At 35.7% G+C, this 23,189-nt stretch overlaps 3 protein-coding genes across 3 annotated transcripts; 2 read left to right on the top strand and 1 right to left on the bottom strand.

Annotated features, from left to right (window-relative positions):
• The first annotated feature begins 425 nt into the window (after positions 1–425).
• On the top strand, positions 426–3,759 carry LOC126379830 (phosphatidylserine lipase ABHD16A). The gene is made up of 9 exons (XM_050028770.1): positions 426–779; positions 989–1,042; positions 1,306–1,613; positions 1,695–1,855; positions 1,923–2,176; positions 2,363–2,524; positions 2,645–2,829; positions 2,910–3,108; positions 3,643–3,759. The coding sequence occupies exons 1-9, from the start codon at positions 711–713 to the stop codon at positions 3,745–3,747; spliced, it is 1,497 nt and encodes a 498-aa protein (XP_049884727.1). The 5' UTR covers positions 426–710; the 3' UTR covers positions 3,748–3,759.
• On the bottom strand, positions 3,101–6,935 carry LOC126379842 (peptidyl-prolyl cis-trans isomerase-like 1). The gene is made up of 2 exons (XM_050028786.1): positions 6,753–6,935; positions 3,101–6,667 (listed from the first exon to the last, which is right to left on the bottom strand). Exons 1-2 carry the CDS (start codon positions 6,821–6,823, stop codon positions 6,223–6,225), a joined length of 516 nt encoding a protein of 171 aa, XP_049884743.1. The 5' UTR covers positions 6,824–6,935; the 3' UTR covers positions 3,101–6,222.
• Positions 6,936–7,162: 227 nt separating this feature from the next.
• On the top strand, positions 7,163–20,050 carry LOC126379831 (rho GTPase-activating protein 1-like). The gene is made up of 9 exons (XM_050028771.1): positions 7,163–7,498; positions 7,926–8,039; positions 10,028–10,149; positions 10,953–11,110; positions 11,328–11,645; positions 11,742–11,986; positions 13,201–13,401; positions 14,400–14,506; positions 14,924–20,050. Exons 1-9 carry the CDS (start codon positions 7,450–7,452, stop codon positions 15,092–15,094), a joined length of 1,485 nt encoding a protein of 494 aa, XP_049884728.1. The 5' UTR covers positions 7,163–7,449; the 3' UTR covers positions 15,095–20,050.
• Positions 20,051–23,189: the final 3,139 nt, after the last annotated feature.

Below are 23,189 nucleotides of genomic sequence, written 5' to 3'. Positions count from 1 at the left end.
ATGATAATAAGGTCGATTTTTGTTTGAATAAAAAGTAATTGACGAAAAATTGGTGGATAGATGTAATACCTCTATAATGGGTGAATCTCAAAATTTCAAGTTTGGTGGCGAAATTTCATATTATTTTTTCGTGAAAAATTGGGTTCCGACATGAAAAAGATCGAAAAGGATCCTCGGTTCCGACATAAAAAAGGAATTTTTCAATTCCCGATTTTCCCAATTTCCCAAATTTTTCACGAAAAAATTATATGACAGTCGCCACCAAACTTGACACATTTTGATATTCACCCTAATATGTCTAATAGTAATAATAGTATGTCCTTAGAGTGCCAAACGGCGGCGCGGCGGCGCGGCGGCGTTTGATTTGATCGTTTTGATTGACGGACAACCTACCATCTAATGGACCCATAAGCAACGTAACAACATAATCACCAAAGAGAATATTCACGGCGATGAATTAGACAATTTAGACATGATGAAATTGATTTTAACGAACTGAAATAAAGAAGTACTTTAATTACATAAATAAATAATTAATACGTGTATTACCTAATATTTCTTATTTGCAACTTATAATATTCTGTGACGCGCAACGCGCAAGTGTAGGGTTATAATTAACCTTCATTTGATTGGAAGTTTTTGTTATGGTTCGATTGGCTCTGAATTAGGAATTAATTCTTATAAATAGGCAAACAGTGAAGAAGAATAAAATGAAGTTGACTTGGCAGTGCATGTTTTCACCGCGTTTGTACAAAATCTATCGCGATGGCAACAGAGAGGTAGGTTTCATAATATTATCCTTTCTTTCCTTCTTTTTATCTCCTGCTACCTATATGGCTAATGCTGAAAATTGGCCTTATGAACAATTTCAAGCAGTTCTTGTATTATGTACTAAAAATTAAAGAAGTTATGCAATTCTAACTTTCACATTCTTCACAGTTTATTTCAAAGATAAGAAAATGATTCTTATTGGATTTTCATGTTTTAGGCAATGTACCAACCTCAGGGTTTGGAAAAATGGGGAGATAGAGTCATCACAACGGTAAGGGGTATTTAAATTTATCATTTGCACTATTTCTGATTATAATTATGGGTAGTAGAAAATTACTTAGAATAGTACCTATTGGGAGTGTGTAAGCTACCATATAAATAATTCTACAACTACAGATCTGGCATTCACGGGCTTGGACTGTGAATTCACACTACAATTGCTAATCGCATTTTTGCCAATTGTATTGTGAGCCAGCAATATCCAGTAATGTTACTGATTGTAAAAAATGTTATTAAAAATATTTAATGTTTTAGGCCAACACAATACTGAATATAGGAATTTATACATCACCATTCATCTGCATGTATATTTATAAAAGGGGATTCTTCTCTATAGAAGAGACTAGAAACCTTGCCCGTTTCTTTGGAGGAATTGGATGTCTCATCGCCTTCTCCTTTCTTATGAGGGGTTTTGGTCGAGCAACCAACCCAAAGTATGTAGCATTCTACAAGGCTCTCACCAACACAGTTGCTGACCAAAGAGTATATCTGAATAATATAAGGAAGTATGACTTTGATTTTCGCTCTTGGCCTGTGACATACTCTGTACCACCAAAACTAAGGTAAGAGATTCTTGTAAAGTGTTGAATCAGTTACACTTGTTATGAATAAAGTAAAACACCTGACTTGTGATATTGTTTCAGTTCCTCATGGTTTGATAAGCACCCATTCAGCAATTGTGCAAATGTTAATTTGCCTCTCTACCAAAGAACCACTATTCAAGTATTGGCTTATGCAGCAACCCATACTTTTGGCTTGCGTCTTATTTACCCGGGTTCTGTGGGTCTTGTTCAGAATCTTTTGTGTAAGTAGTCTAATCTATGTCTAATTAAGTTTGATTTGATCTGATTATATAATTGTTTTTTCCACAGGGTCTGCTCTCTTTCAAGGTAGAGCTCAACTTGTTGAACAATTTGAAGGGAAGCGTACAAAAGTAGGTACTGCTGATGGAAACCACATAGACACAATGTTTGTGGACAATAGAGAAACTTCAGTGAAGGGTAAAACACTGGTAATCTGCTGTGAGGGCAACTCTGGATTTTATGAGATTGGTATCATGACTACACCAGTGAAGGCTGGTTATTCAGCCTTAGGATGGAATCACCCTGGCTTTGCTGGAAGTACTGTAAGTATTACTATTCTTAGGATAATAATGGCCATCCATTAAATTTATTTTTTTACTGATTTTACCTTTTCTGTAAATGAAGCTATTTGTTTTATACTTTTAAGATGTTTTTGTATCACTAGCTGTTTGTTAGCTTCTAATAAAAATAAAATAATAATAGACAATTCTCTTTTTATATTATTTCAGGGTTTGCCATATCCAGAGCAAGAGCATAATGCAATAGATGCAGTGATGCAGTATGCAATCAATGAACTTGGTTTCAAACCTGAAAACATAGTATTGTTTGGGTGGAGCATTGGTGGATATGCTGCTGCTTGGGCTGCACTTAATTACCCTGTCAAGGGATTGGTAAGCACAACATTTTATGAAATAAAATCATCAAACTCTAAAGTTTTGACACACTTTGTCCTGTCCGCTTCTGTGCCTTTAAATAATATAATACATATATTATATTTATAAATATTTCAGGTATTAGATGCAACTTTCGATGATTTGTTACCTTTGGCTGAGAACCAAATGCCAAAGTCATGGGCTCTATTAGTGAAAGAAGTGGTTCGCTCCTATGTGGACCTGAACATCGCTGAACTGGTCGCACAGTACACAGGCCCAATACAACTAGTTCGACGCACTGAGGACGAGATTATCTGCCTAAGGTAAGCATAACAATGTCACCACTGTAAAGTTGTATGTTATATGCAGTACTAATGTAACTTGTCTGTTTCTAATTGTTTAGACAAGGACTGCTATCAACTAATCGTGGCAACCATTTACTGCTGCGTTTGATAGCGGCACGACATCCTGATGTAGTAACAGAAGCAGCAGAGGAGACAACCGTGGCTCCTCTTGATAAATACGTCTCCTTGATGGATTCACAGCGTGCTGCTTTAGAACGCAGCGAGGTTGACGCTAATGATAAACGGAATCTACAACTGGTGAGCTTTACTTTTATTTACAGCTTATAACATACACGTGAATGTAGATTATGTAGCTTTAATTGATATAATTAGAAATTTTGTACTAAATGGTGTCTGGTCAGATGACCAGAAAGAATCACACTTTCACTACCATTCAATCCATGGTATTTTGTATATTTTACAAATTTACAATTACAGGTTAGAGTTACTTGTGGTAACTAGATCTATTTAATCCGGACTAAATTAGATAGATTGGAGACCCAGACATGCAGGGAGATACATTGTAAAGAATGAATTTGATTTAACTTTCACATCATACATTAAACTACTTGGCAATAAATACCCCATGTGTATGAAAGACAAGGACTGCTATCAACTAATCGTGGCAACCATTTACTGCTGCGTTTGATAGCGGCACGACATCCTGATGTAGTAACAGAAGCAGCAGAGGAGACAACCGTGGCTCCTCTTGATAAATACGTCTCCTTGATGGATTCCTTCTAACCTTAAGAAGTTAGTGATTGAACTTAATAAATATTGTTTGTCTTTCAGATTGGGCGATACATGCGCGATTACAAGTCTAGTCACTGCACACCATTGCCTGAGCAAGTCTTTGATTCTGTGATGACCAACCTAACTTCCAATAAATTAAATTAATTTATACACATACATTCATTCTTGCATAAATATTTTGCTGCATTTAAAACTAATTTTAAACATGAAAATGCTAGAATTGATCTATAGCTTCTCTTCATATTTTTGTCTCAGTTAAATTAGGAATAAACCTTTAGGAAATTATGATCTTTCACTACATTACCAGAAAAGTGATATCATTCCTTACAGGTATATTTATTTATCATTCTAAATATTTGGAAATTTTGTGGGGATATTTATTTTGTCTTAGTCACAAGTGAGAGATACGCCCTTTATATTGTGTTTAGCGATTGTATGTAGGTATTATTATTTGAACGTCGCAGGCTGGTGCATCAAGATCGTGGGAAATCAACGCTACTACAGACGATCCAAAGAGCTTCAGGCCCATTATACTCCTGTACCATACTTTCAAGTTATTCGAAAGATTAACTCTTAACCGTCTTGCTAGTCTAATCGACCCAAAATTGATCCCGGAGCAGACTGGATTTCAACCAGGAAAAAGCATGCTGTAACCAGACCTTCAACGTCACTCAGCACATAGAGGACGGCTTTGAAACTGGAAAGGTGACAGGCACTGTATTTGTCGACTTATCTGCGGAAGGTGGGCGAACTCACTGGGGACCGCAAATTTGTTGAGGTCCTTGGAGAACTCCTCCAGAACCGTCGCAACTCACCTCGGCCCCGATAGGAGTCCTTGGCGAGCCAGAGTACGGAATGGCCACAAGGGAGTTTAACATATACACCAACGACCAACCATCTAGCCCAAACACTACTCGCTTTCCGTACGCTGACGATTTGGCCCTTATATCACAGGGATCTTTTGAGGCAGAGGCACACCTCGATAAAGCACTCGAAGATCTGAGTGTTTATTACGTGGAGAATGCCTTGAAACCAAATCCCGCAAAAACCCAGTCGTTCGTATTCCAGCTGCGTAACAGAACAGCGAGTCGTACCCTTAATATCCGGTGGCGGGGTGTGCCTATCAGCCATTGTAAACACCTAAAACAACTGGGCGTAACTCTGGACAGGTCAATCACGAAAAAACTGAACATCGGAACATCAAGCAGAAACTCGCCGCCCGAAACAACCTCCTGCGAAAACTGACGAGTACGACCTGGGGAGCTTCACCAAAGGTGCTGCGAACTACCGCGCTGGAACTCTTGTTACTATGCGGGTGAGCATACGTGCCCCGTGTGGAGTCGTTCCGTTCACGCCAGCCATGTGGATGTAGCCCTAAACTAATCATGCCGCATCATTACTGGCTGCCAGATGTTCGCAGGAGTGTGGCTTCCGGCATCGAGAATCAAACTTGAAACAGATCAGCGACACCCTGTGCACAATTACACCACAGGGCCTTAAAAGCCGCAAGGGTTACTATAAAGTCGTTGATCCAGTTAACGGTGAGGCCTCTCAAGCCTGACGCGATCTTTGGCGATTCATACAGTTAGGTAGGTATCTGCATTCGCAGGATAACGTAAACGGATAAAATGTTCGTCTACTTTTTGAAAAATACTTGGGCGGCCTGGAGTTTTTTAACATATTTGATGCGAATATTACATTCCACATAATCACGTGTCAAATGAAAAATACATGTAAGTACCTACCTATCTTTGTGAATTTTTCATCCCTAGCTTATATTAGTGAACAAGTCAACGTACCCACTACCAACCAATGATAATAATTTCTTAGTAATTATATAAATTTGTAGCTACATCAATTAAAAGGTATGATATGTAATAATATCAAGTTACAACACTAATATTATGTCTGGTAATCTGCTCAATATTTCTGCAAAATTAAGTAGACATCTTTCAATATTTTGGTACCCCCATACCAAGAACAGAAACAAAATTATGATTTTTCGATAATACCACTATTGCAGCAAATATGCAAAGTCCGTCCCTAAAAAGTGGAATACATTGAATAGGTAATCAAGGTGCAATACCGTAACACACTTAATATTTGTACAGTTTGAAAGGACAGATGTATTTTATGTAAATAGATAAAAAAATATATATTCTTGAATTCAATGTTGGCTTGGAGCTATACAGCTTGCAATATGCACAGTAGAAATATTTTAAGGCTATAAAACTGTTCTATGTTTGCTATTAGAGTGAGAGATTACCAGATTTTATAATAATTGTGACTATCCTCTTTATGTATTTTAAAATGTATGTATTCTCAAATGCACAGAAAAGATAATTTAAGTGAAATTAATGATTGGTTTATTAAAAATAATAAAAATATAATTATATTCTAAACAAGTATTGAATTCTATACAAGTATTTGATTTTAATGTACTCTACTTATTTATTCAATATGTGTAGGTTAGATTTAATAAGGAATATGTATTTTGGTGAACTTGGTGTACTTTATGAATACAGATTGAAAAAATATGTTTGTTTTAATTATATCAATTAGTTGTAATATTTAAATATAAAGTATTTCCACAAAACACTATTCAGTCTTGCTATTAACTTATTTAGGAATGTAAGCTCGAATAATTCGAACATCATCAACAGGACAGTCATCTTTGTCACATTCCACTAATCCAATTCTTTTCACAACTGTCATTCCATTCTGAACTCTGCCAAATACTGTATGTTTACCATCTAACCATTGTGTTGGGGCCAATGTGATGAAAAACTGCGAACCGTTAGTGTCGGGTCCTGCATTAGCCATAGACAAAATCCCGGCTCCTGTGTGTTTTAAATCTCCTGTGATTTCATCTTCAAATGTCGGTCCATATATGGACTGACCACCCTTTCCAGTGCCAGTAGGATCCCCGCCTTGTATCATGAAATCCCTTATAACTCTATGGAATTTTGTGTTATTGTAGTAGCCTCTTCTCACCAATTCCATAAAATTACGGCAAGTATTCGGCGCGTGTTTCCAATATAACTCAACAGACAGGGTGCCCATACTGGAAGCAATAAATAATGATAATATATATTATGTAAACTAAAAGACCACAAATTTTGTACTTAAAGTAAATTAGGATAACTTACGATGTTTCTATAACTGCAACCGGTGGTTGCCACGACTTATCAGGAATTCCAACATTAGCGAACCCAAGCATATTGTTGAGTTGACTTAATTACTACACTAGAAATCGATATTATAGTCAATTAACAGTATTATTAAATAATTTAAATTGTGATATGCAAAACACACCGCACGCGTATCTTTACCAAAATGACATTGACTGATTGACATACTTATTGCCATATTACAAAAAGAAAATACTTATAGAGTTTACGAACGAAAATATTCTTCCTTGCACATCCACTTTGTGTTCATTCATCATACAAATATTATATTCAACGAAATATCTTTAGGATGAGCGGTGGTGTGTAGTATTAGATAGCACAAAAAGATTTCACAGTCGGGACTCCGGGCGGAAACATATTTTTTATTTGTGGCAATGATAGAAAAAATGACCGTCTAAAGTCTGAAACGAAGTAAAATAATATACATTCATCAATCAAATCAACTTGGATTTCCACATCAAATGTATCATCAACTCAGTGATCTAATTTAACATTGTTTATTTTCAATTTAAGTTGCTCGCTTAGCTTGTATCGTGATGTAAAGACTATAAAACTTAACTAATGTGCCAACTGGGAATTTTGTGAGACTTAACGAGTTAGGAGGAAGTAAGTGACATTGATAACAGTTGGGCTGGGCTGGGATATTTCACAAGCCATGGAATCAGAACATCATCCGAAATTGAGCCCTGTACGCGCTTTTCAAGGTAAGAAAGTTTATGAAGAACCTTCTACATTATAACATAGGTATTTTTCGTGGGTAGACGTCTTGCGAAATCAGTTTGAAACTAGTAAATTAACATGTAAACAAAGCACGTAGATTACGTTCGCAATAAACTTATGCATCATCATACGTCGGTGCAAGAGAAAACGTTGGGATTTTTCAATATATTCATTGTACAATATATTAATACCAAATTATATTTTTTGTCTGGTGACTATGCAACTGCCAAATTTTGTTTACTTACCCATTTTTTTAACAACTACCAACAGAAGGTTTTACTCTGAAACTAATGAGTAATTGTTGCGAACTTATTAAAGTTTATACCATACACGGACAATGTGCAATTCTTCATAATGTATAAATCCCATCTTTTTTATATATGAAACAATTAAGTTACATTTTCCACACAGCTCTTCATGGGACCAGTAATGAAGAGGACCAGTACACCAGCCTCTCAGAATATCATGACTATGAGCCAAGCTTAGAGTTTGATGACTCAGAGCTAATACAAACTACAGGACTAGGTATATATTTTATTTAGTTACTTTTTTACCCTTACCTTTATTCTGTTAATCTACAGAATATCCTTTTGTTGTGGATATATTACTAATCTACATGAAATGCTTTGCCTAATCCATTTTCATATTAACAATAAAGGAATGGAAGTGTGTGTAGAGTGAATAGGTATTTGCTAAATGAGTGTATATCAAATCATCATTTACCATCAGGTGAGTATGTGATCAAACAAAAACCTATACATAATATGCACTATAATAAATAAAAATGAAATAAATCAATGCTCCTTTGACAAATTTCCATATCATGAAAATGTAGCATTTTCTATTTTTATCACTAAGTACATGTAATTGACAATCTATTTTCAGTATCACAAGTGCAAATATATTTCGGTTGTTAACTATGCTACTATGTTGATTTGTTTAAGGTCTTTATTCATAATGCTGTGCATTTTAACCATATTTCTTTCCCCGTTTGTATTGAATGATTGAACTTGTATTGAATATTATGTTATTTCATGTCTAATATATCTTTCAAAATTATACAGTCTTACTTGTTTAATAGAAAAATAAGAGGTTTACTGCACTATATTACTGCCACACCAAATTATTATTTTCATTCTAGTGAAATGTTTCATTGTTGATGAATTAGGGTCAACCTAAACAATATTTGACATTTAAATATTAAATGTCTTGCCATTTAGAAGCAGATAGGGGATTTATACATTATACTGTTGTTGGCAAAGGTGACATTTTGAAAGGAGGGTATAATTTTATAGATCACATATTGTCACTCTTTTAGGGATTTCTAATGCAAATATTACACGGTAATTGTGAAATAATCCAGAAACAATCTACAAATATGTTCAATACAAACTAAGAACTTATTAATTTACTACTATTGTTACCACTTCTAGTTACAAGAGATGTAGGTAGGTATAACAATTTAAACTAATGCTAATAGCATTGCATTGTGCTGTAGTTTTCGTGACATATTGCTAAATCATATTATATGTAGGTGTAATTCCTCTAACCAGTATCAATATAAACCTAAGGCTCAACTGAAAATAAAGTAAGCATTTAGTTTGGTTAGTAAGAAACAACTAATTCAAGATTGTAATCAGATTTTCACTAGCATATCTATCTACGCTTCTTCTTTCTCAATTATGTAATTAGATATGTGATACTGGCGTCGCCTGCAATCTCTTCCGGGTACACTTTTAGTTACTATATCGCGCTAAGCATTCCAAGTCTGCCCCTGAAAAGCACCCTACGTAGCTAAGTCACACAAATGATACAAAAAAGGTCAATTCTACTTGTTTATTTATGCCACAATGCAATAGCAATATAGAAATATAAGGACAATTGTGATCCTGGATTGATTGTCTGATGAGAAAATTGCATGCCTCAAGTATCTACATACGTACAATACAGCGATTGTGACGCACTAATCTGGGTACAGTGGGTATGTAACCAACTACAGAGTACTTCCATACCTAATACTTATAGGTATACATATACCTAGGTACTATTCTATAATAGAATTTGGTCACTGCCACTTTTAGAATTGAATTACGTCTCGGCTGTCTTTCATTTAGCTTTCAAAAGTGTACGCTTTCGGATCGTGTTTAGATTTATTTCGTCAATCCGAAAATAATAATAAAAGTCAAGGTCAATAAACCTTCGATAAACAAACATAGGTTGGTACTTACATCCCTACCTTACGACTCGAAATGACAAGCTAAATATTGCTGGCTTTTTATTTTAGGTCATCTATTTGAGGGTAGATATTAGGTATTAAGTCTAATATCATAAATCTTTTTGCGGTTGGCCGCAATGAGCGACAGTTAATAGATGGCTTGGTGCCTAAACCTAAGTAGGAAGATATTCCAAGGATACTCAAGCAAAGGTTTCAATCAACACATTTTATTGTTGTAGGAAGTACTCTGGGTGCGCGATAGATTGTCAAGACTAGTAAAAATTCGTGTTGTTTTCAGCGCCCCTACCGCCCGAACTTTTAGATCTTCCAGATGATCTTTTGGAACGTCCTGCCAGCGATGGCACCATTGAAGAGAACTTCGAAGAGGAACTCGCTAGAGCACCCGAGGTCTACGCTGAGGTACGTCATCTATTATACGTACTTGCGACTGTAAGGCCGGTCACATACATTCGGAATTCCGTTTCGGAATTTCGATTCGAAATATCGATTCGTAATATCGAACGCATTAAATCCATACAACATCTATGAATCAACCACATACTTACAGTTTTTTTCCGTTCGAAATTTAATCTGATTGGGAATTCCGTATGATGGCCTATGCATGGCCCAGTAACGGCGACGTATTTTTTTTTCCTTGATAGGTATAATAGCAACAGTGCTATCGCGATAAGAAAATCGTCGTCCATAATGCCAAATGTCTGAACTCAAGTTCTAGCGTCGCTCAACTGAGCCTTGTTATTCCGAACGGAAATAAACGTATGTGTGTGATATATTAACGGAATCCCGAAACAGTATTTCGAATCGAAATTCCGAAACGGAATTCCGAATGTATGTGACCGGCCTAATAGGAGCCACGTGGCCATGGGTGCTGCTGCCACAACATATTTAGATGGCATTACGGCAACATTTATGTATAACCCAAATGGTGATTGTTTTAGCTTAGGGTATGAGACGTTTATCTTTTTTCCGCTTTTGATGCCTGACAATAAGAACTGCAACATGTACTGGTAGGTAGGTAGTTATAACAGTTATATTGTTTGTTGCACATATTATTCAATTTGAACTCTGCAAATAGACATTCGATTGTACGTCGCCTCTCAGTACACATTGGTGTTCAGATAGGTAGCTGGTTTTTTATTTTAAGACGTTTTTATTAAATTGGACCAGAGTAGGTATATATACGTATGTTACTGGTGTTGCAGATATCAGGCTCATTACACGACGATGAGGGTTTCGTGGAGCTGTCGGGGACAGGGTTGGTAGAAGTAGTGGGGGACGACGAGATCGGCCGCCGCATTATCGTGGTATCAGCGTGCAAGCTACCGCCTAGCAAGGAACTGAATCCCGACATACTTTTGAGGTATCGTCAATTTACTGCTATACTCGTGAAATATTTTCTTGCATATATATGTCCCTTAAACGAAGACCCAATCCACCAGTGCTTAAAACTTTTTTGTAAGAGATAGTGAACATTTTGTTTTTCATATACATAGTTAATTTGAATCTCAATCATACTTGATATTTATATAAATTTAATCAAGGTTATTATAAAGAATACAAATAACGTTTGCCGACAGGTATCTAATGTTTACCCTGGACAAATATGTCGAGCAAGACTACAGTGTGGTATACTTTCACTGCGGACTGACTAGCAAGAACAAGCCCCCTCTATCCTGGCTATGGAAGGCATACAAGGCTTTCGACAGGAAGTACAAGAAGAATCTTAAAGCACTTTACCTCGTACATCCAACAAATTTCATCAGAATTGTATGGCAAATGTTACGACCAGCCATAAGTGTCAAGTTTGGAAGAAAGATGATGTACGTTAACTACCTCCATGAGCTGAATCAATATCTTAGCTTAGAGAAGCTTTGTATACCGGAGCCAGTGTTGGAGTGAGTATTTTTTTTATGATGTTTCTAGACGTAATATATTGTTGATCCATATGAACATCCGTATTTAAATGCAGTGGTATTCCGTGTCCTCGACAGATACGACAAACTTCTCCTTTCCAAAAACCCTCGGGCTGCTGAATTAGCTCGGCAATCTTTCGAGAAAGCGGAGAAACTTCCAGAACAGACTGATGCCAAAGTCACAGTTAAGGAGAGTCTGTCGCCACCCCCCACGCAACAATTCGGAGTATCCCTGCAGTTTATCAAGGAAAACAACGCTAATATGGTTGATTCAATACCTCCAGTAGTGCGACAGTGCGTCGAATTCTTGACACAACCAGACGGTAAGTAAATTAATATTGTGTTATCAACTGTAACAAGTTTGTTATAACTGCAACAACATATTATGTTCATTTTTCTTTATGTTGTAAAAACAAGTTAGCGTTCAGCTGTTAGAATTTTTTAAGCAAAGTTATCCTTTAAATAGGCGAAAACTGATACTGAATAGAGTAGGAATAGAGTTACTATCGTCGATCGATCGTTGCTTGTTTAGCTACAGCTACCTACAGCAGTTGGTCCATTCAGCGAACACTGATAAAAATATTAGCACTACTGATAATTATATCGAAGTGTATGCTGATAATATAATACTGTATTGAAACAGTTCAGATTTTTTATATAAACACATGACACTTATTCACTTCTCAAAAATAAATGAATAATGGGTTATGCACTTGATACCTCTTATTAAAGCCGTAAATAATGCAAATACTGGATATTATATTACTCAAGATGATGTCTTCCCATCATGGGTTGATAAACTGTTACTTCAGTGTAGTTAATACATTTGGCTGCATACAATTTGTTGATTGATGACATCACAAGTTTATGCATTAAGTGTTTGAGTTTATAAATGTAATTATTAAAGTTGTACTTGGGTTCTAATTGTAGTTGAAGAGGGCTTAGTATACAGGCTACTCGATTACTGCCCGCGCCGCGTGGACGTGTCGTTTATCGCAGGCTGCGTTATTTTATGTCCAGGGATAGAATAAGGATTAATACAACGGAAACTCTCCGCTCCCCACCATTGACTGTACTAGGTTTAGCTCACCCCGTTTCTTTAGTCTTAAATCGTATGAACGTGAGAGGTCACACACACTATGCGCGTGTACGATCACATCAATGTGTAACGTTTATGTAAAATGAGGTTTTGTATGAAGAGTCCGGGGTGTGATCCAGGATAAAAGCTCTTGCATTTTTACCTGGGTCTCAAACTATAATAAGCTCACGACTATATCCCGATGGGGTAGACAGAGGTACATTCATCGTAAGATGATCTAAGTATCCACATCTCACTGAGCTTTCTGTTAGACCAATGTGATAGGTGTCTCAAACTATCTCTGTACTGAATTCCATTTTAATCGATTCAGTGGTTTACATGTTTAAAATACAGACAGTTCATTTTGCATTTATAATTTTAGTATATCCATACTTGGAGGGATGATATTTCTTACTTTTAAATTAAATAAATTACAAAGTTTTCTATTCGTCCACCTAGCTTTAGAAACGGAAGGCATATTCCGGCGGTCGGCAAACATATCGGTGATCAAGGAGTTGCAGCGAGCGTGCAATAGAGGCGAGCCCATCTCCTTCAGGAATGACCCGCACAACGCAGCCGTCCTGTTGAAAACCTTCCTGAGAGATCTTGAAGAGCCGCTTATGACCTTCGACCTTTACGAGGAAATACTCAAATTCCAAAGTAAGTTTCGCAAAAAGTTACTTGTCCAAATTATCAAAGATAAACCTTGTCAAAGGTCAAATTTAAAATGGTTTTTATTTCTACGGTGTTCATCCGGTGGTTGAGCATTGGGCGCAAAATTAGAAGGTCACAGGTTCGAATCTCGGTGCTATATGTCCATATCACAAAAATCACTAACAAAACATACAAACTCCATTATTATGTTCTGACGTTTCGTAAACACGTCAATTACTTTCGATATGGTACAAATCGCGCGCGTCACACGTCTATGAGGAAGATCCCTTAAACAACACTTAAGATGTTTCGTTGACCATATACTAACACATTTTTTGCATGAAATGTGTTGAGTGCTTTGGGACATACGTTAAACAGTTGGTCGCGGTTACTACTTAACATGTCAGGGGCCTTTGGCTTAATCATAATCCTGACACCAATGTTGCTGAGGTTGGCCATCCACCCTCAGATCCCACACGATAGAAGACACATAGTATAGAAAATACATCTTTGTATGTATCTACTCGTGAAGATATGCCCTCAGTACTAAATTACACGAGTCGGTATGTCGCCTGACGTCACGTCGACGTGTGAAGCAGCTAAACAACGACACAACTTGCTAAAGCCCTACTTAGATTTACCCGCCGTTCATTGCGTTGCATAGACACAAGCGCTAGTTTTGGTTGCGCGATAACAAAGATAGGATGATGAGATATTTGTTTCATGGTAGTGGTCGTCTGGAAGAAATTAATCTAGAGCAATGAGGCCGCCCAAATTGTACTGTATTCATGTGTTATGTCTGATTGTTCAAATTTAGTTCTGTGCAATAAAGTATATTTGATTTGATTTTGATAGAAGCAATGAATAACATGGAAGTTTTATAATATGATTGTTGCTTCAGTAAATAATTTCGATTTGTGCATATTTCATACATGACATCTCTCTATAATAAGAACTCTGTGCTTCTACTATTCTGAGTCCATAATATAAAATTTTAATTCCAGCATGGTCACATCGGGACAAGCCGAGACAGGTGAAGATTTTAATTCTGGAGAGGTTACCGCTGGACAACTACAAACTCCTTAAGTACATCATACAGTTCTTATGGAAGGTTTGTACTTTTTTGGTTCGTTTGTTTTATCATTCTGCCCATTGCATTTCAGTCAAATGTTGAAATGCCTTACTCAACACTGAAATGAACAAGCATTTTACTCAATTTATTGATGAAATTCGTTGGATAACTATGTCAATGATAAATTATAAAACACTAATCTAGAAAAGGAAGTCAGACTAAGACAATAATCTCATTTTTCTTTCTGACTCATTTACCAATTTTAATTATCAATTACGTAACAATGGGTGCGACTATTTGACCGCCTTTATAGACGACATCTCAAGTAAATATTCCATGCAAATGCTATTACGTTACACAATCTTGGCTTTGACGTTTTATAAAAAAGTATCCCCTTTGACTAAGTTGTTTTCTGGCTTAATTATAGTTCATCTGGTGTTTCGTCGGGTGTTTCAGGTTCAAGACAGGAGTTGCCTGAACAAGATGACGAGCAGTAACTTGGCTGTGGTATTCGGGCCCAACTTAGCATGGCCTCCAAACGGCCAGATGTCGCTCCAAGCTATAGCGCCCATTAACGCGTTTACAGACTTCTTGCTTGAAAATCAGGAATCCATATTCATTATCTAAGTTAACACGACGGTAGATAGGAAAGAAAAGGTGGGTAACTTGATCTAAAACTGATATATTATTTGCTTATTTCACTTATCATCAAGCCCGTGGATTCTATAGTATTCTTAGGTAGATACTACCAAAACTACATAGGTACTTACATCGATAATAATGGAACGTTCTAAATGCGATACAGAAACAATTTCATAGGTAAAACCTAATTATTCGAACTAAGTAAAAGTAATTTTTAGTTCTCAAAAGGACTTTATGAAATTGCCTATCTACCTTACGTTATTTATTTTTTAAATCTGCAGAGTGTCTGGTAGACCTTGACGCTCTCACGTTAGCTTATAGTAGTCATGAGAAAAAGTGCCGGATGGGGTTTTTCAATCCTGCCTCCGAAGTTTTGGAAAGCAAAATATTTTCTTTACAACACATATTTTTATAAACGTTTCTATAGTATACATGTGAAACTTATCCACTGTGCCACAACTGTTAGGCTTCTGAGAGTTTTTCTTCTCACATCCGTCTTCTCTTCTTAGATATTTTTATTACAATCGGTTAATTTCTTTTGAATTCGAGCAAGAGGGGTAGTAGGGGATTACAGTCAAGTGTTAGTTTAGTATGTGATCATGGGTCGTAATTCGACAAAGGTGCCTATTCTGGCGGATACAAACTTAATCTTATTTTAGTTTGACAGTTCTCAAGCTAAATGAAAACTAAGTCTGTGTCGGTCCGAATTGGTAGGTACTGATTTTGTCTGCAGCATACCTCAACAGGTGCAAAAGATGTTTCGTGGTAAAAATAAAATTTGGTTAAGCACTCTTTTATGTAATACAACTCACACGGACTGAAAAAAAATTCAATTGTATTAGGTTTACATCCGTTTGCCGTCACCATGGGCAACTTTATTGACTGTTCATTGCCATTTTATTATTATAGTTCTTTTAGGAACGAAACGGCCAAGCCACATATTTTGCCTAACGTGTAGAGTTTGTAAACTTAGGGTTTGTATAGTTAGCCCGTGTAGAGTTAGAAGCTTGCGAGATCTAATAACTTTTTGACATTGCGATCGATATAATCTCGTCTTAGCACATTTTACATGAAAATGTTTTTGTTGGGATTATATGTATTCAAAAAGTGTATCGAAAAGAAATAAAATTTGGTTCAGCACTCTTATCTAATACAAAGCACGGACTGAAAAAATGTTAATTGTATTAGGTTTACCTATGAAATTGCTGTTCTATTACTAGTGGTTCGTAACAAGCTAATGGGAAAACGCCTGATTATCCAACACGTCACTGATTCTGTAACTAAGGACATTTTGAAATTGGGTAGTTTCCTAGATCAAAAATAAAAGACCTAAAGGTGACAAAAAGTTTTCTATTTCGATTTAACTTATTTATGAATTTTAATAAAGGAAAATGGAACAATTAGTGCGATATTTTGTCACGTTTTTCTATAAAGCCACAGGTTACTTTTTCATACAGATACCATAGTCATTTCGAGTTTTGACGTTTAGTAAAAAGTATTGTACCTGTTGTTTTCTATGAAAGATAATATTGGCTGTTGGATTAGTACACTAAACCCGCGTTTCGGAGTTTCTACATAACCAAATATAATGTAACAAATACTTTATCTTACTATAATTCCAAAATATTAATTTTCAACAATTAAATATCAAAAATAATTTTATTTTTAATAACTCTTTGGATTTGTTATTTTATTAACGCCGGGTGTATTTTATAATACATCTATATTACGCCAATTATGGCAATCGAAAAGAAAAAAATCGTAACAAATTATGCTTACCATATATGGTTTTTTAATCTCCAGTGCGTGTGTGTGGTAGATCTTGCCGCTCTCTCATTGGCTTGTATAATCATGAGAAAAAGTGAATGAATAATTAAATCATCTGGGAAATAAATATGAGGCCTGATGTTGACGTTGATTACCTACATTGTATGATCGATCACAAATGGACTGATAGAATTTAATCGATCTGATTATACAGGTTTAAAAGTCATCCCTTTTTAAAGTACCTTTTTATAATTTAAAGCCAAGAAGAGATCCTTCTGAATCTGCCATTACTAAAAAAAACTTTTTTTTTACCGTTTTACTAACTATAATATGGTAAAGAATGTCATCAATTATGATATGCAAAACATAAGTACAACATGTATACAATACAATACACCCAGTTATAATTTAAAGGCGAAGTATTATACGTATACAAGATCTCCTGTGTAAAGTATGTCCTCTGAGATCAACCAATCTGCTCTTTTAGTCTTTTGATAACTTGGCCAACCGCACCCACAATTAATTGAGTAAAACTGAGATAGTAGAGTATAAATACCTTTTGATGAGCTTGCTTAATTTACATTATACCTTGAAACACAAGGAATGACATGAGTTTATAACATTCAGTCACAAATCATTGTAGGTAAAGTGCTTAATCGAATGCTTACAAAGTAACAACATCACATTGTAAATGCAAAAATAGAGCCATAGGAGCACTAGATTTTTATATATCAATACATAAGGAATAACTTTATCATACCTACCTACTGTTTATATTTATAGTGTAGTTTCGTATATTGGGAGTTTGATGAATATCAAGTAAGTAAACATACATAAACTGCTTATATACGTCCAGCTGTAGCATGCAGACTCTCTACATCAACCAATAAGTTATGATGCATGGTATAATATTAGCAGTCCCAGAGAGCAATGTAGTTGTACATAAATTCAGTACATATACCATAATATGAGTACTGTGCCCGGTTAAGGGACGTATGTAAGCTGTTTAGTTTTTTTTTATGTAAATTAATGTATACCAAAAATAACAAAGAATAGGTTGTAAGATTGTTTTAGTACCTAATTAGTTTACTAATAAACTGGATCAATTTAAGTGATTCGTGTATAGGGCCTTTTTGTATTCGAAACAAAGTACTGTTGGCCAGTAAAGACATCCGTCAAGTTTTTATACTTAAGTACTACTTATAATATTTTTCTATGAGTATTCACGCGATATTTTCAGAAAGTAATAAGAGGCATCATAATGATGTTCCATGGAGCCTTCCACTTTAAAACTTCCACTTCGTTCTGAGTGTACCTTTTGCGTGATATTTCCTACCTAATAATCAATTTCCTGAGTAACACATTAAATAAATATTATCTTACTTTTTAACATATACAAGGAAGTTTTTTACAAGTAAGATAGTATATATTAAGAACGTTTTGTCCCGAATGCTTATACGGGCCTTGCCCTTGTCTGCATTACTACCAAATAACAGGTGTTACTTGTAAATTCGATTTATTGTTGCATAGTTATTTGTTATACAATAATAGAAAGTTATGTTTTATACGCGAGTGCTTAGTTTAGTAATATAGTAGACTTCTGAGCACAGTGAATAATTTAAAAGCGCGCTCTTATAAAATAATGTCAAATAATTTCTTCTCGTGTGAAACTTACAACTTTTCACGTCTACCAGAAAGAAAAGATGCAAACCTGTTATTTCAATTTTTTTGGAGTTAGACAACTGTCTTCATAAGTGGACATACTCCTTTTTGGTAGAATTGTTATATCCTGCCCCCGAATTTTCGCAAACGAAATCCGTAGATTTTCCGCTGTAGAAGTGAAAGGTTGTATGTTTCACTAAAGTTTCACACGACAGGAAATTTGTTTCATCTCACGTGTCCTTTAACTCACTACGCTCATGATTCAGTTATAGACTACTTCGCTAGTTCATAATTTAAACTCGGCACTCGCACATAAAATAACTTCCTCGTTTATTGAACAAATAACTATTACTGTCGTCTTCCAAAATTCTTCCATTTTCATTCTTCCGTTTGTTCGAGTGTCATGATAAGCCTGTATTTTTAAATAGTAAGTATCATGGCTAGGCCCTATGATTTTTCTGGCTCGGAATTGAAGTGCTGTTTTTCTTTTTCGATATTACATGAACTTGTGATCAAATTAATTGGGCAGCAAAGTGCCATTAAATTGTTGTTTTAACGACATTAACACCTTCAGGATATATCTGTTCACTATGGTACATGGCACACAATAATTTGTCTCAACATGGTGATTAGAATCAAATGTTCCACAAGCCATTAGATAGCGCTGCCTCCCAGATGCGTCAATATTCATCAAAAATAGAAAATCAACTCCGTAAATTAGAATTAATATTTTCAAAAGTTCGTATAACATCTGATCCATCGCATGTACGATTTGGAAAAGTCTTGAAAAGAAGATTGCCTTGGCCCAAAATCACTGGACTACTAGGTCCAATCAAAAAGTATAGGTAAAAAAAGCAACTTTATGAATAAAACTTTCAAAAAGTTTCCAAGTCATCACATTTAAATATTGAAGTGGCCACTTTAAGACGGTTCATTTATTTATATTAATACTTTTCTTAGTCTCATTACTGTATTTTTACTTATTAAAAAATTCTTGAATCTCCAACTTTCTATAGCATTCCAGAATTCCTAAGTATGTATTGTGAAAAAAATATAATAGGTATTTAACATTACATATTTTGTAATGTTGTAAATATTTGTTGTATTATGCGTTGAAGTTTTATATTTTTATACAACGAACTTTTATTCCTTCCTTATTTTGTATCCTTTGTGTTTAAGTCGGAGTGGGTATGTTTAAGGTCTGTTACAGTATTTTATTAGACATGGCACACAGTTAGAAAATATCCCTCAATATCTTTAATTTACCTGAACCACCTGACCAAGCTGCTACTAAAGTACTGTAACTTTATTATAAGTGTAATATGAAAAGTAAATAAAATAATGAAATAGTCAATGGGTACGTACCTATTGAATTTTATGCTTTAAAAGCGACGATTAGACGTTTGAAAAAAAGTAGGTATACCTAAATTAATTGTTTACCGATAACTTTAATATATTATGAAATGTTAACAAAATGATGTAATAATAACGTCAATAAAATTTTGATAAGTACTGCTAATCTTTCTCAAAAATCTTTTATCAAAAATATAAAATGCGTCCGTGGTCCTGTTGTTGAGCGTTAACTTCAGTCTCACGGTCCGGAGATCCCGATTTCGATTCCCGGTGGGGGACATATTACAAAACTTTTGATCCCTAGTTTGATTAGGACATTGCAGGTTGACCAGATTCGTGGTTCGGAGGGCGCATGAAGCAGTCTACTATTTACTTAGCGTGCAGGTAGTATGTAGGTACCTAATCGTTACTTTGCGGCTCAATAGTAACCCTGACTGACACTAGTGTTCATGAGGTCACTTCGGTCGTTGATCTCCCACGAGAGAAGAAGATTTGCTCTCTAATTTTAAACATCACACTCGTATCGGGGTGAGTTGATCCACGGTAATCCTGATTTTTGTTCCAAAATGGCAAATGCAGAATATGCTTTAAGGGCATAATGGCAAGCCCTCATAATTAGGTACGAGTATACCAAACCAAAACTCACTTCGGATGTTGATGTTATTTTAATATGACAGGTCTAGCGAATTGCAATAACAATAATACTGTACTACAGTGATTTGAAGAAAATAACAACTGCTGCGAAGAGATTTGAATGAGTAATAGCAATATAAAAGGCGAGCTAAATTGGCCTACAAACAAGTTGAGTGGGGAGGGCAAAGTGTTATTGGGGTCAAAGAAAGTAACGAATAAAAACTTGCATTTACGGTGCGTCACACCACTCGCGTACGGAAGCATTTCAGTAATATGAAAACAGTCGTTAGATATAATTAATTATACTGATTTAAAATGTATAATTCCCAGATTCTAGATGAACCGATAATGCTGACGATTATGTTTAACAGTTTCCCGCGCCTTTCCTATTCAATGGCTTAGAAAAGGAGTTATCTTGTTAACACACATTGGATTTATATACTTACCTCTCCACTCTAGGAAGTCAGAGTGATGACATTTGTCGGCATGATACCGTTATTGGCGTCGATAACACTTAACCTCGTAAGATTTAGTTTTCTAGACAATAGTTTAACAATGGAGACTGGATTTCGAAAGGATTGAAAATTTAAAATGTATCGGAGTGTAAAAATACACTTCACTTGCCTGGAGATGGTCGATACCGTTATAGTTTCCTAAAATGAAAAGGCGGGAACTTTTACGTTTATTGTAGATGCCTAATAAATAATGCTTATTTGCAGGACTGGAATGATCCTCTGTTGAGCAGGAAGTAAAAAATAATGCCTATAGACTTTGTTCGCGTCTTGAATTTAGATGTATCCAGGGCCTTGACCAATAAACGCAGTGAATGCTATCAAATAAGTGGATAAACGTCGTATGGTTACCCGTGCCGCCTATGCAGATATGCCATAACATTCGATTAAGGGATAACTTATATCCTCTCCAACACCACGGATTTATGAACGTAATAAAATAAATAATATATACAGGGTATTAGTGACATCGTAATGAAAATTTTGAGGGCTGATTCAAACCATGATTCTGAATTGATATCAAGTGGAATTATCCGTCGCAAAAGTATCAAACGGAAAATAATAAAAAAAAAACACTAACATTATATATGATATGAAATAGATATCAACTCATAATCATGGTCTGAATCATCCCCCTTAGTATTTCTTATAGTGTCACTAACCTGCACGTACTTGTACGGGGTGTAAGTGCCATCGAAACAATTACTAAGTGGGATTCGACTCATGAGTTAATATCAAGTGCTATTTTCCATCGCAAAGGTATAGAATCCAAAATAATTAATAAAACAAAAATAAAACAGTTTAAAAAATCATGAAATTTGCGACGGAAAATTCCACTTGATATTAATTCAAAATCATGGGCTGAATCATCGCGCTCAGTATTCGTTATGGGTAATGTCACTAACATTCAGTAGGTAGGCACCTCCCTAATAGTTTGGTAGGTAACTTGTCACCTTAAGGTTCATTATTTACCTACTTTGTGAATTATACACTTAATACCAGGTACCGACCTAGACGGAAGGGCTCTCTCTGCAAGTTGCCTTCCTATGAATTAGAGTCTACCTACCCCGATCAGGACATCGAGCTGGAGTTACGTAGAGATATAATAATATCTTCGCCCATTTTAATTTTTAAATTAGATATATGAACAGTGAGATACCGAAATACCAGATTATAAGTAGGTAGGTAAGCTTATGTACATAGTAAGTAACTATCGGAAACATTCATTGCACGAATCATACTTAATATACATAATCATCAGCCCTTTAACGTCCCCACTGCTGGGGCACGGGCCTTCCCCATGGATGGATAGGGAGATCGGGCCTTAAACCATCACGCGGGCCCAGTGCGGATTAATGGTTATTAACGACTGCTAATGCAGCCGGGACCAACGGCTTAACGTGCCTTCCGAGGCACGGAGGAGCTCGAGATGAAAACGTTTTTTTTTGTGGTCACCCATCATATGACCGGCCTTTGCGAAAGTTGCTTAACTTCAACAATCGCAGACCGAGCGCGTTTACCGCTGCGCCACCGAGCTCCTAAATATAAATATAAGACCCGAATTAGTTCAAATAATGAATAAATAAAAGGTAAAAATAAATAAATAAAAATACTTAATTCAAAATAATCTCAGAAATTTTGCATTCCAAATATTATTTATTCGTAGTTCCACAGAAAAGAACGCGTTGATTCATCAAATAAGCAATCTAAAATACCTACATGCTGTCAAAAATCATGACGCTGTCCTCCAGCAGATACGTATTTAGATTCGGAATGAAATACCATCAGTTTTGGATGTAAAGGTAAGTTAATAATTTACAAAATACTTTCCCATAAACGTATTGAATTTATATTATGAAACTCATTCTAGTACATAATTTCCCTTATAGAAAGAAATAATAAGTAGATATTGGGGTCAAGTGAGGTCATATTCATACTTTAGTTTAGTGTAGCCATCTCAGGTAGCCATACATGTCCACCCTGACTACGTATCTGTTAGAATTGCATTGGAAAGCAATCATGGTAGTATGTAATTTTGTAGTAGGCAACACTGTACAAAGTAAAGATAGTTCGCACGAGCGGAAAACTACAATCTTGGTCCTTGATTGTAATCTAGTCTACAATAATATTCTTCTTCTGCGGATCGGAGATGT

This window comes from Pectinophora gossypiella, chromosome Z (genome assembly GCF_024362695.1).
Source record: "Pectinophora gossypiella chromosome Z, ilPecGoss1.1, whole genome shotgun sequence".
Taxonomy (NCBI): domain Eukaryota; kingdom Metazoa; phylum Arthropoda; class Insecta; order Lepidoptera; family Gelechiidae; genus Pectinophora; species Pectinophora gossypiella.
This window is presented reverse-complemented; position numbering and strand designations above follow the sequence as displayed.